Source organism: Physella acuta, unplaced genomic scaffold, assembly GCF_028476545.2.
Source record: "Physella acuta isolate Inbredline_101_S28 unplaced genomic scaffold, ASM2847654v3 ptg000508l, whole genome shotgun sequence".
Lineage (NCBI taxonomy): Eukaryota > Metazoa > Mollusca > Gastropoda > Physidae > Physella > Physella acuta.
This window is the reverse complement of record NW_026732027.1, coordinates 523,147-541,070: the sequence shown is the minus strand read 5'-3', so window position 1 is coordinate 541,070 and position 17,924 is coordinate 523,147. Positions and strand designations below refer to the sequence as shown.

Here is a 17,924-nt window from a genome sequence, read left to right as displayed (position 1 = left end):
ACGGAGACGGACGGACGTCTCGGATAGCTAGGCTTAGAGGAGACAGACCTGGGTCGTCTCTGTGAGCTGGTGGAAAGCCACGACATGTTTTAGACTTAGGCTAGGCTAGACGGTTAGGGACAAGTAGATTAGTCAAATTAAGGACTGTAGTTGTAGTACTTAGTTGTGTATATTTCTGATTGTTGTACTTCGGTGGCGGGTTAATGTTAGATGTTGTATTTTGTGGCGAATAAATAGAGATTACTGAAGTTGGCTTTTATTTATTTTTATTTTTCTTCTTCTTGTTTACGATCCCCTGACTAGTTCGAAAGGATTAGAGAAGGGGGTACGTAACAATATATATATATATATATATATATATATATATACGTGTGTGTGTATCAGCCTGTGTGTGGGTATGTGTGTGCGTGTGTGTGTAGCTACAAAGCTATAAAGTTGTAAAACCGATACAAATCAAAGCAAAACACGAAACAATGCTTTACACAAAAAATAAAAACACAAGAGTAGACAAAACTGATTTTGTGATCCTTATAAAATAAATTTTAATCTCACTTCTGATAAATTCCTGCAGACTCGCATTTTAACATTTTTTTTTAAATTATGGGCTATATCATTGTATTGTTTACACATATCTTTTAAAAACTAGTAGTTTCAAGAACAATATGGCATCCCAAACGCTTTAATTTTTTTATTGCAAGAGTAAAATACTAGTTATTCTTTTTCTTCAGTTTGATGGTTCACCTATTGAAAGTAGTTTGACGTTTTCCCTCCATATCTTCTATTCTTCTACTAAAATTAATCGTCGTATTTAATTATGTTTTCCAAGAGTATCTTCACACAGTGTTTTTTTTTCATTAAGTCGTAGTGAAACAAAGAATTGTATTAAAATTATCCGCACCATCTTTACTCTTAGTGATCCTCATAAAGTTGTATGAGAATGTTATTTTCTTGACATTTATTTATTTAATTTCTCCAAAAATATTTGCTCATAATTTCTAAAACAACTTTTATCAAACGAACATCTGTAGAAAAAGCCATAGAAACACCAGAAATTCACATGTCAACTAAATATGACTGTCACAGGCCTTTCTCCTACCTTTTATATTACACATACAAAATCAAAAGACAAGCCTTCATCTTGCAAGTTTTCATATTTATTTTGTTTCCCACAGTCATCGTGTCCACTCAGACCTCGCCATTTTCTCGCCTCTCCTCCTTTCTCTCTTGTTTTTTTCGCACATGCGCACTCCCACTGTCTCCCTGATGCAACATCGCCTTATACAACTCACACACTCCCAAGATACAATCCACCAACATTTCACTGTTATAATGACACATATGCTAAATATGACAGCTCAAGCTAAAGTTACGCTTGGGAAGATCTGAGGTTTACATCAACTGCAGTAGGCACGAAAGGTCTATGTAATAATTTTTTTTTAAATATGGCAAGCGATCAAGTTAGTTGCATATGAAAAAAAGTCGTCTGGCAACTATCGATTACACTGATTTTTATATCGAATATAATCCGTTGAAAAGCAGTTTAGAACTATTTTACCAATTCAAATATTTTCAAAAACCGACCTTATCTTCTTCTTGGAGTCAACCGACCGCAATGGTCAGGGAGAGTAAAACATTAAAAGTCAGTACAATTGTTTTCCATGATAAAAATACACAACAGTGCATTGTATATTAAGTAATAAAACATCCCCAAACACCACTACTAATCCAAATTAAAAATAAAGGTGTTTGCTAAATTACTATTATATTACTAGCGATTATTTCTTTGTTTCTAGCCTTAATGACAGCGAAAGTAATTTTGTTCTTATTATACATGTTATAAAATATTCGATTTTTTTTAAAGATCTGCTTTCTGTCAACACAAATTTGCAACCATTTGGAACCAGCTTTTCAAGCCTATTGCACAAAAAAAAAGGTTAAAGACATTGCACTAAAATAGTATCACGTACTGTCTTTCGATTAACTAAGCGTTGAGAAGTATTACAGGCAGTGATAGTCTTGCAATTCATTAAAAATTAGATATTTAAATAACAAAAAATTGACCAATAACATTTTGAGTTCGTAGTTCCTACAGGATTAGTTCGTATGTTTGTTGGAACTTAATTTTGCTTTATAATTAATCTCCGAGAAAAAAAAACTATCCTAAAAATGGTTCTGTATGGAGCAGCCTCTCCCCCGTCTCGTGTCCTTCGTGGGCCTCTGGTGGGTCCTGGTCAGACCTCTGGTGTGAAAATGTAAAAACGGACTTCATCATCTCAAAACTATAACGCAAGCAATTGGCAAGTTTTGAGAAAATACCGTCATCATTTTCAGCTTTTGCCTTCTTATAATCTTTTTCAAGCTTCTCAGCTCGCTCTTGGAGTTTTTTCATTTGTTCCATCATTTTCTTATTAAATTCCTTTTCTCGTTCTTTTTCTTTTCGTGCTCTCTCCTGCTCCATATCGTCCATTCTTTTCTGGTGAATGCGCTCAATTTCACGTCTTTTCTGCTCGTCATTTTTAAGATCTGCAATCATTTTTTCGTACTCGTTTCTTTGGTATTTCAGCTCATTTTCAAAGCATTTTTTTATTTCATCCTCCTGAAGTCTAAATCGTTTTCTTTCTTCTGTTACTCTTTTCGAGAACGAAATCTCATCAGCGATTGTTTTATGTAGCGATTCCACTGTTGTCGTCAGGTCGTGAAACGCCCCTGTCCCTTTGTCTATTTCTGTTAGTTTGTCCAGCAAGGCTTTAGCGCGACATAGCAGCTTATTAAGGGGGGCTACTCTTTCTTCTGTTTCAACTGTATTCTGTATGCGATAAAGGTTGTCAAAGATTAAACTAGTTTCTCGCTTGGTTTCTTCAGTAATCATAGGCTTGTTCGACTCAACTAAAAGTCTGTCTCTAGTTTTCTGAGCGCTTTTAAAATGATTATCAGTGTATCGTCTATCACGAAGTCTCAACTCATCAACCATTCGAATTAAATTATCGATTTGTTCGTTTTTCTTTTTCTCGTCTTTGGTTCTGTTATCAAACAAAATCACTCTATGGCAGCACTCCTCGAGCAAAGCCTTAAAGGCGCCATCTTGTTTTTCGCACCACTCTTTGAAGGCCAATCCTTCTGAAGCTCTTTCCTCCTGGTCTTGCAAGAAAATATCCCCACAGGTCATGAGTAAAATACAAAAATCGCGTACAAAATCCTCTCCGAATATTTTCTTTAAAAAGTCTACCACGTCATTTTCTTCCATAGTAAACCTATTCCCGAACTTGACAACCAGGATAAAAGCGTGGTATCCGTCAGGATGGGCTGCAATGGCAAGTTCCATCGCCTGTAGCATTAGCTCAACTGACTTTTGGCTGTCAAGCCTTGTATCACACACTCCAGGACCATCCACGACTTTAATCTGACGACCGTTGTATTCTCCAAATTCATAGTCAATATTTTTGGTCACTGATGATGTACTAGACTCGCTAGCAAATTTCTTTCTCCGTAAAATTGAATTTCCTGTTGCACTTTTGCCGTTTCCGGTTTTTCCTATTAGTAAAAGATCGACGTTGGATTGTACTTTCACATTCATCCTCTATAGAAAAAGAAAACATAACGTAAAAGAAGCACATATATTATTCACAAATGCTAGCAGTTTTTTTAGAAAGTACTGGTGAAGTGACGAAATTTTCTCTAATACAAAAATATAAAATGAATGCTCATTAGCTAGACACTTCGCAACAACGTAGGAATTAAACTATTATGATAAGGTGTGAGGGTAGCGTCCGGACGATGAGCTAAATACTAGCCGTATTGGCCAGGCGTTGCACTAACCATTAGGAACCATGAATACATTTGAAGATAATTTGATATTCCGCTAAGTAAAATGTGTATACTTACCAAAAGCAAACACTTACAAGTGTTTTGCTTTGTTTAAACGTAAACAAATATTTCTAGTTTAATCTAGTTGTGATGTGAGAAACAGACCTCTTTTTTTCTGAAAATTCAACTAGAAAAGAAAACACATTTTAACAGACAGAAATATCACATCGGGAAATCCATGGATTAAATTGAGCTATTTATAGACGCTGCTACACGTGTGCTGGCGTGACGTGTTGATGCAGTAATCTCCCACTACAGTCTGGCTGTTCGCTTGACCTAGTTAGCGCAATTATTTATTGTTTACATAAAAACAATTTTTATGAATTATATACTTTATAATCATCAATTTGTAATAAATAAATGAAAATTATCCCCCTGTTTTACCTAATTAATAATTGTCATTCCAATTTATTTATTTTTATTTAGTCATCAAATTTACATTTTTTATTCTTTCTATTTTTGTAAAGCATAAATTTTCATTTCAAAGGTTACAATGAAAATAAATATCGAACATTTTTTGGAGATGTCCTCATTAAAAAATTATTATAAATGTATTTGTTAGAACTAGGGATTCCATTTTCTTCACATAACCAACAGCTGTTTCATTGCATGGGTGTAGTATGTAGACATCGTGAAGGGTTGGGGGTAGGATGGGGGTGGGGTAATTTTAATTTTTATATTAATTTTAAAATGTCGGTAAAAATATTTTTACGTCAGGTTGGTTTTAAACACCTTGTGGATTAATATTTTTTTCAAAGATTTTGTTCAATGTGCATCTTTTATAAAATTTTAAAATGTTAATAATTATTTATTTATTTAGAGCATTTTTTGTTTGCCGACAGTTCACAAATAGATGGTGTTAGTGTAAAGCGTGGACAAAGTAGTCCTGGTTCACGGTTTTGTTTGTGGCCATTACAGCCCAAGTGCATTATTTTGTTGTGGCAAACATTCAGTGGCGTAGCTACCGTAAAGCTATCGTAAGCAAGGCATAGGGACCCAAGGCTAATAGGGGCCCTTTTTCGAAAGTTTGGGGGGGGGGGTGTGCAAATCGAAAGTTTGAGTGGGGGGGGGGGGGGTGTGCAAATCGAAAGTCTGAGAGGGGGTGCAAATCGAAAGTTTGTCCCCGGTCGCCGGGAAGGGTCGCTACGCCTCTGAGGGACCCACTAAAACACTTTTTGCATTAGGGGCCCAAAAATCCTAGCTACGCCACTGCTAACATTCCTCAACCAAATACACTGTACTGTCCCCAGCCAACACGGACATAATACACTACTTTAAAGATGGTCTGTATGGACTTAATGACGCATCTAATGTAACACTATTTGTAACTCAACTATAGCGCCTAAGTGTCTCACATAAGTCGTTGTGTTTTTGCCATACCGAAATTAACATTTTTAAATAATCGTATCACTGCTTTAGACATTGTTTGCCAATCATCTAGCGATAAAGTACTTAATTATTTCCAAAATTTTGTACCATGTATAACTCAATGAGTTTTGCTTTTCCTTAACGTTTTTTTTTGTCTTTATTTTATCACACATTTACTGCAAGACAAACACAAATAATCACAGATGAATGTGAAGATATACAGTAAACAACAATAGGAATAGTGATGTATATGTTTAATGTGTTGAGCGATAGAAGAAACACATGGAAACTTTCATGTACATGCATTTGATATTACAGGCGTATAACACATAGAATATGGAATGTTAGCAGCCATATATAGTGGGTTGGTTTAAAATTAAAAATAGAATATTGTTTACCTACAACAAAACATTTTAGAACGTCATAGAATAACTGTAAAATACTGTTATCACAGTGTGATAGAGAAATCTACCTAAGGACAGTTTATTTACTTCAGTTACAGTAAAAACAATGTCACATTAACATAATTTCAGCAGAAGTTACTTATATACACAGGAAGCAAGATAAGTCAGAGGCGTAGCGACCCTTCCCGGCGCCCGGGGACAAACTTTCGATTTGCACCCCCCCCCCCCCCTCAAACTTTCGATTTGCAACCCCCATCGAACTTTTGAATTGCACACCCCCCCTCAAACATTCAATTTGTTTTTCAAACCCATTTTGGCGCCCCCCCTAAGGTCGGCGCCAGGGGACATATGTCGCCCCCGCCCCCCCCCCCCCTCTAGCTACGCCTCTGAGATAAGTGACGAAGATTTGTCCTGCTTTTGTTAACATCAGATGCTAAATGAGGAAAAACTACATTGTATATTAATATTAAATGCAATGGTACAACTTTGAGAAAAACGTTATCCAATATCTTTGCGGATATATTGGAAAAATATATCAGGGATCTTTATTTCATGTTCAAGACAATTAAAAAGTGATATTTTGTTTCATATAATGCCATTAGAATCTGACATTTAACGCCATTAAATGTAACATTAAAGTGATATCAGTTTTCACATAATACAATTAAATTGACATAGTTTCACAGAATGCCATTATAATGTGACATCAATTTTCACATATTTAAGTTTCACATTAAAATATCGGGCTTAAATTTGAATCTGTATATAGCGTGACAAATTGCAAGCACTTCATCAGATTAAAATTTTCTGTTTTATATGGGTCAAATATTTTCCCCACTTCTGAGCATAGAATTCGAGGATTTTCGCTTGTATGCCATTATGTTAACGTAGCTAAAGTACCCATTTACCGTTTCAAAACAACCTTGCCGAGGAGTTTAATTAGCGCAGGAACAGCGGATGTGAGAATCATCGAACCTACAGACTTAAACGTCTCCCACATAGCATTGTCCTTAGTTTCGATATATTCCTGCTGCACAACTTCCGTCTCCTGTTTCATCTTGTTGAGTATTTCTTCCATCTTGGCCTGAGCTACCCTGTCTTCCTCCTCCATCTGAGCGATCTTGTGCTCTATCTCCTGCCTGTACTGAAGGTCCAGCTCCTGCTGCTTGCGTTCCTTCTCCAGCCTCATCTGCTGCAGTTGACGCTTATGCTCTTCCCGTGATGCCTTCATCTCCGCGGCAAACTCCGTACTGCGGATCTGCTCCTCCACGCACGTGCGGATGTTGCTCACGTTCTTGATGATCTCTCTTAGAGCCCCGGTTCCTCTATCCTGCTCACGTATCCTGTCTAGCAGCGTCTCAGCACGCGACTGAAGACTACGCAACAGCTGCAGCTGTTTCTGTAGGTCGTCCAGCTGTATCTTCCCCAGCAGCTGGATGATCAGACTCGCCTCTTTCATGCTCTCTTCCTCTACCATGGGTTTCCTCGCCTCCACCATGATAATCTCCCTCTGATGCTGAGCGGCCTTGAAATGATCATCAGTGTATCTTAGACCTAAATGACTAATTGAGTTGACCATTGTAATCAACTGTTCCACCTGGCTGTCCATTTTCTCTTGGTCCTTCGTCCTGTTATCAAACAAAATCACCCGTTTTCCGCACTCCTCAACCAAGGTTCTAAACGTACCCTCTTGTTGAAGGCACCACTCGTAAAAAGACTCCACCCCCGTCTCATCTGGGCTGTAATTATCTCCCCCTGTTACAACTAAAATGCAATGTTTCGATACAAAATGTTCACCAAAAACATGTTTCAGTAAATGTATCGTCTGCACGTCTTCATCAGTGAACCTTCCACCAAACTTAACGACCAGAAGAAAAGCGTGGTAGCCTTCAGGACTTGCAGCAATGGCGTTGTTCATCGCGTCGATGACCAGCATCAGAGCGTCCTCCTTGGACAGGTCAGTGTCGCCGATTCCTGGCCCGTCCACCACTTTAAGGGTGTAGCCGTTCCTCTGAGAGTAATCCACCTGTGCCTGTTTCGTCACGGAGGTAAAACTGGGGCTACTTTTGAAGCATTTCCTCCCCAAGATTGTGTTTCCTGTTGCGCTTTTACCATTTCCGGTTTTCCCAATGAGAAGCAGATCTAAGCTTTTACCGTTTGAGGGTTTAGAGACTGAAATCAAACAAAATTGAGAGATTGGGCTTTAAGAGTAAACTAGTTTTTACTTTCTCTTATACAGAATATAGAGAAAGCAGTGTTTCTTTCAGAATTTTTTGTCCGGAAGGGGGGGGGGGTATTGTTAAATAGCATATATGGGAAGGGGCGATGCATGGAAAAAATTCTGAGAGAAAGCATTTTTATCGTGCAAAAAATTAAAATGAAGATTTTGACAAATCTCGACCTTTTACACCTTCCTGAGTGGGAAAAACTTAAATTTGCAATATTTTCTGTGTGTCTGTCTGTTTGTCAGTGTGTGTATATGAAATGAACACAACTTGCGTACCATTTCAGTTCTTTTAGATGATTTTTTTTAAAAATGTATTTCATCCAATCTGTAGTTTTTAGCCTTATCTACCTATTCAGTTTAAATCTGTTAGACGAGAGATGTAAATAAAGTTATGTGGTTTATTTCCCTACCAATACATTGAGTTACATACATCGAGTGATAGATTATCTTACCCAGTACAATCTTTAAGATAACATTTATCTTTCATGTTCCGTTGTGGCGGTCAAAAGACTAATGGACTAGAGTTTATCTGTGTTTGTCACCTTGGCATTTGGGCGTACAGTGTGCTGTGTTATATGACCAGCCGGCTTTGCTTTCCCTAACGTAAATTATGTGGGACAGAGTAGGCTCAGAGACGTACTAAAGATTTGAGTCCGGGATCTGAACTCGAGACTTTTGGAAAGGAGGTGTGCGCATTATCCCACAACCTCTGCCCTCCCACACACATACTTTCAAAAACTTAGCTTCAGTAAACCGATTAGAAAATTAGTGTAACTGCAAAATAAGGAAATCTCTCGCTCTTTAAGTGTTTAAAATGTTGGTGTTCAATTATGTATTGCGAAGTATTAGTATAGATTTTACGTAAAGGCTTTAGATTTTAGACATAATTTTATTTTTCGAAAACTTAAACAAAGCTAGGCAGAATCCCGAATAAACACAGACACACACACATGTATATATATATATATATATATATATATATATATATATATATATATATATATATATATATATATATATATATATATATATATATATATATATATATATATATATATATACATAAAGTAAAGTACACAGAAAATTGTAAGTCGTCAAGGATTCGCTATTGGTCTCAGACAATTTTACAACAAATACTTTTCACAAGTGATACTGTGCTTTATGACGCCTTTGTTCTACCATTCAGTTTAACTATCATTAAACAGTATCATCATGTATCTTCATCTTCTCCTTCTTCTTCGCTCTTAATTATTAGTGTTGAAGGGGATCGAGATTTATCTGCCAGTGGGTTTGAACTCGAGACTTTGTTCGAATTTATCAACCATCAGCTTTTTGCCGACTCGACCACGCCTCCAACACAATTAAGCGTTACGTGTCAACTGGTTATGCGCCATTGAGGCCATTGACTCCGATTTCAGCCTGCTTTTTTTTTTGGATTTGCTTCCACAGCCTTTGTCCAACCAAGAACAAAATACAATGTATCTTCATGATAAGCTTGGGTTTTAATTGCCAATCGTCACGTAATGTTTTTATATTTTTCCCATTATCTGGGAACCAAAATTTGATATCTAGATTCTTCTAAATCAAAATAAAATTATGATTTATTAATCTTAATTATAGGATTATTTTTCAAGTAAGTCTAAAGTGTGTCAATTAAAATCAAAAATTTATTTCAAATATCAGTTAAAAAACTATTAAGACATTTAGACGTTTTACTGTAGTAAGTACATACTGTTTATGAATAGTAACATTATTTGCAAATAAAAGTTACTCATTGTTACTTGCGTATATTTTACATTTTTGATACAGATTTTTAAAACTTTTAAGTAAATTATCTCCCTTATTACTTTAAAATAGTTTTGAAACCTACTCTTTTTTATTCCACCACTAGTCGGAGCATATACGGGAAAATTAAAGGGAGCTCACTCCCGCTTTATTTAAAATTACTTAGGAATTCAAGTCTTCTGGTAGAGCATGCGACTGCAGGTTTAAAAAAAAACTCAAATTCCGTTCAACGGCTAATCGGATATCGCCCCTGAGTCGTCCCAGCTCAAATGTGTACCTAATTACCTGACTAGTCGGATACAGATTTTTGTGATGTGAGTTGTGTACACGATATGTCAGAATTCAAGGAAACAGGTGAACTCTACTTCATCTGCACAATTGAAGGTCAGATTAGCAATGCTGCACTAGTATTTTTAGTAAAAAAGGACATAAAATAATTCCAATAAATCCTCATATTAAATGCACGGTTTATAAAATCAAAATCAAAGTTTTCATACTAAATATCACTTCACTGAATGTTGTTACAAGACTTTAAGTAACGCTGTAGGTTATATGAATAAACAAAGAAAGCCTCCAAATTAGGTCACGCAAGGTCATCCAATCGATTCTAAATATTCTAAACCATTCGGTTTGTGTTCTAATCCTTTAGTAAATAAGCTGGAAAAAAAAACAATTACTTACATGACATTTTTGTTTTCTTACTACAACATGTAGGTTAAAAGAAGTAGCTGGTTGTCATTCCAACCCTCGTCGGTGTATGTTTAGTGTATCTATCTTCGTGCCCAACAAGCGAACACAGCAGCACACTGCCTTTATCGCAACATAGGTCAATTTGATTCAGTCATTTGCGGGAATTTCCGAAATTCTCTAAATCCAGAGAAAACCGTTTTCCCATAAAAGCGGTCTAAATAGCCTAGTGTTTCCCACTCAATAAAAAAACAAGATTTGTTATTAGGTGTTGACAGATTAATCAAAGATAGGTTGTTCTATTTTTAGCTCCGTGAAATCGTTGTTTTAACAGCATTTACTGTAAATGTGATGCCAATCAAAATAAGAATAAAATAATTATTATTTACTTTAAAAAGATGAGACTGTTTTTTTTTAATTTAAATTAAAAGTTGTACTACGACTTTTTTTAGAAAACTTCCTTGAATGTACAGCGAGTGACTCTAAATGTTGTAATTATTTTATATTATCGGTAAAGGGGTGGGGTGGGAGATTTTAACACAGAACGCAGATTGTGCATTTCTTTGAAACAAGAAAACTAATTTTTACTAAGAATGACAGGATGTTGAGTAGCGTGGGATTTTATTTGGAGAGTCTGATGTTTTATCGCGATAAGTTCTCTTTTGTGTTGGTGGACAGTGGATTAATCTTGCGTGTTAATGTCGTTAATGAACTCTTGGCCACCCACCGTCAGTGTTTCTTCCAGACTTTTCTCCGGGGGTGCACTTGAAATTTTCGGGGGGGGGGGGGGGGGGCGGACTCAAATTTCCGGGGGGGGGGGGGGCGGACACTGTTAAAAGTATATATTTTCTATATAAATTCCATTTCGTTAGAAGGGGGGGGGGTAGACTTTCTTCGGGGGGGGGGGGGGGGGGACAGAGCCACCCCGAAGAGATGCCTGGAAGAAACTCTGACCACCGTTATTAATGAGCTATTGGCCAGCCACCGTCGTTATTGAACTCTCGGCCACCTGTACTGTTTTACATTTTAAAGACATAAAAACGATTGGGAACGTAACGTACATTGTCTATACAATTCGCCAACATATGCGACCCATGTAAAGCCTCTGTCTAACCCTAAACGTGTCTGAGTTTAAGTTTTAACACAGTGACGTGGCTCCAGCGACAGGTAGACCATATAACACAGCCTGCCGATTACATTATACTCTAAATTCCCACAATTCCTGTACGTGGCTCACCGTTATACCAAACTTTTCCGTTATGACATCGGAACTTGATAAGCATAATTGATCTTTGTATAATTTTGTTTGGTTACAAAAGCTGCTACCGTCTATCATGGGAAAAAACAAGGTATTGTATGTTAGCTCACTACTATTTTTGACATTTACACGGAGAGGGGTGAGTGGGTGTGGGGGCGGTGTTCGAAGTCGATTTGTGATCTTGTGTAAACTGAGGGGGGGGGGGGGGGGGGAGGGGGGGGTTGGTCCGACTCGAAGTAGACGACCTCATGAAATATTGAACATCAACATTCTTGTATGTTACAACCAACAAAAAACAACATCAACAAACTAATACATTACAACCAACATCAAAACATAAACATCAACATTCTTGTATGTTACAACCAACAAAAAACAACAACATCAACAAACTAATACATTACAACCAACATCAAAACATAAACATCAACATTCTTGTATGTTACAATCCAAATAAAACAATAACATCATCATTCGTGTATGTTACAATCAAAATAAAAGAATAACATCAACATTCGTGTATGTTACAATCAAAATAAAACAATAACATCAACATTCTTGAATGTTACAATCAAAATAAAACAAGAACATGAACATTCTTGTATGTTACAATCAAAATAAAACAACCTTTTAGTGGGAAGTACTCGAGTTTATATAAAAAAAGCAACTCATTGAGGGCTGGCACATCACGGTACATACAAGTATACAACAAGTACATAATTAGTGCCTCTACTAAAAATGTGTAATGATAGACTTTTACATAATGATTATGACCAAGAAGGGGAATTAAGATTAGCTTTAATGCTGCGTAGGCCTACTTCAGAAAAAAATACTTTGAACGTTAAGTTTTTACATAACAATTAATACGAATACATATTTTTGAAATATTCTCAACACGTTATAGATTCTACTTAAAAATAACAGACACTTAGAAAAGAATATATCACCAAAGTGGACGAATGATAACTGGTAGGGCAAGGAGGGGGAGGGTAAAAACTTGCAACTTATGGTCGCCGTTAAAGCATTAACCTTTTTATAGAATAAAACTGTAAAATATTCCCTTAAAGATGATTTTATTTGTGTTAAGTAATGAGAAGAGTAATGTTTTTTTTAAAAAGATATATCATTCGTATAATATTAAGCTACTCAAGGTGGATAAATCTGTATCCTACCTCTCACTATTTGAATGTGTAATGTACCTCAAGAAAGATAACTCTTGGTAATAAATGTGTTGTTTATTTACGGTTACCTTTCCTTACCCAAATGTGTCGTGGATAATTTTTCACATTTAGCTAATGTTTAAGATGATAATAATTACCAGGACAGCCATTAACTATAGAACAAGTATCGCATAGGACGGGGGGAAGGGTGAAAATTATGTGCTTGCATAATGACGGCTTGAATGTAACGCAGCAGATTATGATTGTCTTACAAAATCAGAATAAGCAAAATAAATCAATTTTGTGTGTGGTTTGGACAACGCATTTGAGAAGAAAGAGAAAGAGCGGGTTAGTTTACTTTTGAAATGTCCTTCATTGTGGTCTAAATTTTGAAATTATGTGGCCAAGCAGGTAGCGAATCACACGAAGTAAAGGGTCATTCATAAATGACGTCAAGCTTTTTTAGACGATTTTTACCTCCCCCCCTCCCCTCCGTCACACATTGTCACGAAAAGCCAGACCCCCCCCTAAAATGACGTCAGACCTCAGTCTACAACCCCCCCCCCCTCCCTCTCAGAATGGCTGTTGAATTTTTCTTAAAAAATCGATATTTTTCCAAAATCTTGTCAGGACTATGTCAACATAGAGTCAATTTCTATTACAATTTAGTAAAACCGTTTTGGAAAACGCGAAATAAAAGCTAAAAATCGTTTTCTAACCATGCATTTTTCAAATGCAAAAGTGTGACGTCACGCCATCTGAACCCTCCCCTCCCTCCCCCTCATCACACACCGTCATAAAATTACAGACCCCCTTTCCCTACGAGTGTACGTTATTTATGGACGACCCCTAACCCTCAGCTAACACTAAATTGTGGACATAGAGTTATGATTGTAAAGCCTATTTTCTTTATTCTCACGTCGGTGTAAAGGAAGTATTATGCGGCTGTATTCAAGCTATTTTCACCAGCTTTTAATTGCTTGCTTTCTCCGTCTATCGTGCTTTTTGTCTGTTTTTGTCGTCGTGGATCGAAACTGTCAGAAAATTTCTCTGAAACTTGGCATGTGGGTCAAGACTCGATGACAATTCAATGTGACATCAAATCTAACTTAATTGGATGCTTAATTATTTTTAAATAATTAATTAAAAGTTACGATATAAAGAACTGTATACCACGTTATTATACGCACGTTTTCGTGTTCATTTAGTGAGCAATTATTTTACAAACCTATGGTATCAAAATTTCTAAAGTACTGAATAAAATGCTTAAAAATGTTTTAATAACACGCTTTTATGTAATAATGCACTAAAAAGGGAGAAAATAAATGATTTTCTTTAAGTAAATAAAAATGAAATAATATTCTGCTTGATTGTGGATGATTAGATAAATTATGTCATCAATGTACTCCAGAAAAAAATTAGCACATTATACCTCAATCAGGCCAAACCAATTTTTTTAAAATTATTTAATAGCTGAAATATTTTGATTTTACACTTCTGACTTCACCAGCCACCCAGAGAATCAGCATTGCAACATAAAAGTACTGAACCAGCACATAGGCAGGAAATGTATGTACAACTATGAACATCAACATTATTAAGTTAAAGCTTGAAACAACTACATTTAGCAAACTCCACACAAGGGCAATTGGCCAGACAAGGTAATTTAGAAAAGAATTTTGTAACCCTTTTAAATAAAATTCCCTTCCCTAATTATTGTATGATGCTTTTAGTTATAAACTCAACGACAATAAAAAAAAATACATTACATTATTTAAAGTTTAACAAATGAGAAGCTGTTTACCTATGTTGTCATCATTGCTAACAGTTAAGGCACAAACTCCCAAATCTTCAGTAGGCTACAGTTCTGCCACAACCCCCATGCGTTCTGTCGCTTCATATTGCACAGCTTTAAAAATTGCCCATTTTGGTGCACAATATCCAACAATAAATGTTAAAGAACCAACTACAACTCCAATAAAGCCAACCTTATAAATGAGTCCACTTGGGGTCTTTCTCGCCAGACATCCATCTTGTTCGTATAAATCTAATTAGATCTTGGTAATTTTATTAATTTCTTTTTGTCTCTTGTCATTTTGGAGATAATTGGCGTAACACAGATTTCGCATGCCTGTTTACTACTGTTTAAGATGGCTGTTTTTAAGATTTAGTCACCGTATTAATAGCATTATCTGTATTATGATTTTAAAATACACAATTTTTTTATTTTTTTTTTCGCCTCAGACACGTAATTTATAGCGTCAGTTGTGTGTTCGCTTTAGTATTACAGTTTTCATCATCAGCTTGTGAGGACTGATACAGATTTACAATAGTAATATTTCTTTCTTACTTGTAGCCTGCTTTCATTCATTTAAGATGGTTTACTTATACATAGATCTAATACAAACACGTCTAAATATAAAGAAAAAGTAAAAATTAAAAACCGACCTGAAACTGAAAATGCAAATGTGTAATTAAATGATGATTCAAGGGATCTTTTTTTCTCGGCTTGCGTGGTGGGCTGAGGGGACGGGGGGTGGGGGGTGGAATTTGGGTTTTTAAGTAGAGCTGAAAAAAAATTGGGATTACCGAGAATTAAAATTATACACATTTTAAGCAATCGGAAAAGTTATGTTATTACAATGAGACACATCAAAGTGTAACGTTTACCTATCTACCAGCCAGATAGATGGTGAACGTCCCCTGATTCTTTTTTCGGGGTTATATGCAAATGACTTAAAGCCTAAATGAATGAACACTAACTCAACAACACACTAGGGCTCGATTTCGATGTCTAGGGAAAACTAGTGATACTATTGAAGTTAACAACTCATTCAATCTGCATACAACCTTTAATAAGCGAACACAGTTGTGGCAGAACACTAGGTTAAACGAGATAAAATATTTAATTTAGAAAATAACAAAACCCAACTTACAAAGCGTAAGAAAAAATACTATCACAGATTTTAACACTGTATAAAAAATAGCCACAGGTCACACAACACTGCTATAGCTTCAAGAATCACTTGGCGACAAGTAATATTATACTAGAAGACTAAAACCACTTAAGAAAGCATAGCACACTCAGGACTAAAGTTCTCTCACGTTCAAATGGTCAGAATCTATTGCCGGACAAAATGGACGGCATGGTCATAATGGACCGCTTGATCAAGGTGGACTGCCTCGTGTCGCGTGTGTGCGATCTAGTTAAAGACTTAGGCAACAGGGGAGGTTATCCTCAACTCATGTGGCCATTGGTTGGGGTGGTCATCTGGTCTGAATTAATCAATCAGATCTTGATGGAAAATTTCTACGTCTTAGACACTCTTAATAAGACAGTGGAAAAACCCCGGTAGTTGCACCATCAGTCCATATATGGTATTAACACAATGTCAAAATAAAACATGACGAGACCTAAGTAGGTCACATCCCCTCCCTTTTTGGAAGTGACAGATAGGTTCCACAAAAACATACATAAGGAACCAATCTGGCAATGAAATAAAAAAAATGTTTTACAAATGTAGCCAATCAAAATCTTAATATCCGATGAAAACATCCCTGGAAACAAAAGGGAAGTAACTCAAACTTTTACAATTTGTGAAAGGGGAGTAACCCTTCAAGAAATAATTATACATCAAAATCCCTCAAAAAAGGGTATTACAATATTTCCATGTGGATATTAAAGTGGTAAACCCGACAGGGTAAGACCTTTATTTCAATGACTAGCTACAATATCAACTGAGTCATATGAGACATATTATCATAAAAGATTACATATAATCAAAAACCCACCTTTAATTAAGGTTCACCTGAAAATAAATAAAATATTCAACAGGATTGGGATTTTGAAAAAATCAAAACTCATACCACTCATTTTCATGTGAGTGTCACCCAAACACAACACTTGTGTATGGTCCTAATGAACCACAAAACATGACACATGATCAATGTGTGCAATAAGATTTTACATCCTTGACAAACAATCAGCCACAACATTATCACTAACCTTAATGTGTAAAATTTCCAGATTAAAATTTTGGAAGTTTAAACACCATCTCAATATTCTTTGATTTGTCTGTCCTAACTTAGAGGTAAATTTCAGGGGATCATGGTCAGAAAACACTCTGATTGGATTGGTTGAAGAAGAGACATAGACTTCAAAATGTTGTAAGGACAAAACCGAAGCTAAAGCTTCTTTTTCAATAGTAGAGTAATTCTTTTGGTTCTCATTTAACTTCCTGGAAAAAAAGGCAATGGGATGGTCAATCCCCATGTTGTCTTCTTGAAATAGGACTGAGCCAATGGCTAAGTTGCTAGCATCAATGGCAAGTTTAAAGGGCTTGCTGAAATCTGGTGCAGCCATAACAGGAGCATTAGATAAAAATGACTTAATGGTTAAAAAAGCTTCATGACATTTATTTGACCATTCAAACTCAACACCCTTTTTTAATAATGCAGTAAGAGGTTCAGCAACAGCTGAAAAGTTTTGACAGAACCGCCTATAGTAACCAGCCATCCCAAGGAACTTTTTGATTTCTTTACAATTTTTGGGAGGTGGCAACTTTACAATAGCATCTACTTTAGCTTCAATGGGCCGAACTTGGTTCGTTCCCACTTGATAACCCAAATAGGTAATTGAACCTTTACAGAAATCACTTTTATGCAAGTTTACAGTAAAATTCACTTCAGACAATTTTCTAAAAAGGTTAGTCAACTGAACAATATGTTCTTCAAAAGTATTAGAAAATACAACTATATCATCTATGTAGGCCTCACATTGGTCTATGTCAGCAATGACAGAGTTAATGACCCTCTGGAAAGTTTGACCAGCATTTCGCATACCAAAGGGCATACGTTTGTATCTATAAAAACCATTAGGGGTTACAAAAGCAGATATTTCTTTTGCACGGTCAGATAAGGGGATTTGCCAGTATCCTGAAAGTAAATCAATTTTGGAAATTATCTTAGCTTGACCAACTTTATCAATAACGTCTTCTATTCGAGGTAATGGATAGGAATCAGCTTTGGTGAGCGCATTTACCTTCCTAAAGTCGGTCACAAACCTGAAAGATCCACCGTCTTTCGGGACTAGGAGACATGGGGAACTCCAGTTGCTGAAACTGGGCTCAATGATATCATTCTTGAGCATATAATCAATTTCATCTTTTATC

At 36.2% G+C, this 17,924-nt stretch overlaps 2 protein-coding genes across 2 annotated transcripts; both read right to left on the bottom strand.

Moving 5' to 3' along the window:
• Positions 1-1,065: 1,065 nt before the first annotated feature.
• LOC131944803 (GTPase IMAP family member 7) lies at positions 1,066-4,032 on the bottom strand. The gene is made up of 2 exons (XM_059305620.1): positions 3,883-4,032; positions 1,066-3,577 (listed from the first exon to the last, which is right to left on the bottom strand). Exon 2 carries the CDS (start codon positions 3,572-3,574, stop codon positions 2,156-2,158), a length of 1,419 nt encoding a protein of 472 aa, XP_059161603.1. The 5' UTR covers positions 3,575-3,577; positions 3,883-4,032; the 3' UTR covers positions 1,066-2,155.
• A 1,984-nt stretch (positions 4,033-6,016) lies between these two features.
• On the bottom strand, positions 6,017-10,471 carry LOC131944806 (GTPase IMAP family member 7-like). Its single transcript, XM_059305624.1, has 2 exons — positions 10,330-10,471; positions 6,017-7,808 (listed from the first exon to the last, which is right to left on the bottom strand). The coding sequence occupies exons 1-2, from the start codon at positions 10,334-10,336 to the stop codon at positions 6,541-6,543; spliced, it is 1,275 nt and encodes a 424-aa protein (XP_059161607.1). The 5' UTR covers positions 10,337-10,471; the 3' UTR covers positions 6,017-6,540.
• Between the last annotated feature and the right edge of the window lie 7,453 nt (positions 10,472-17,924).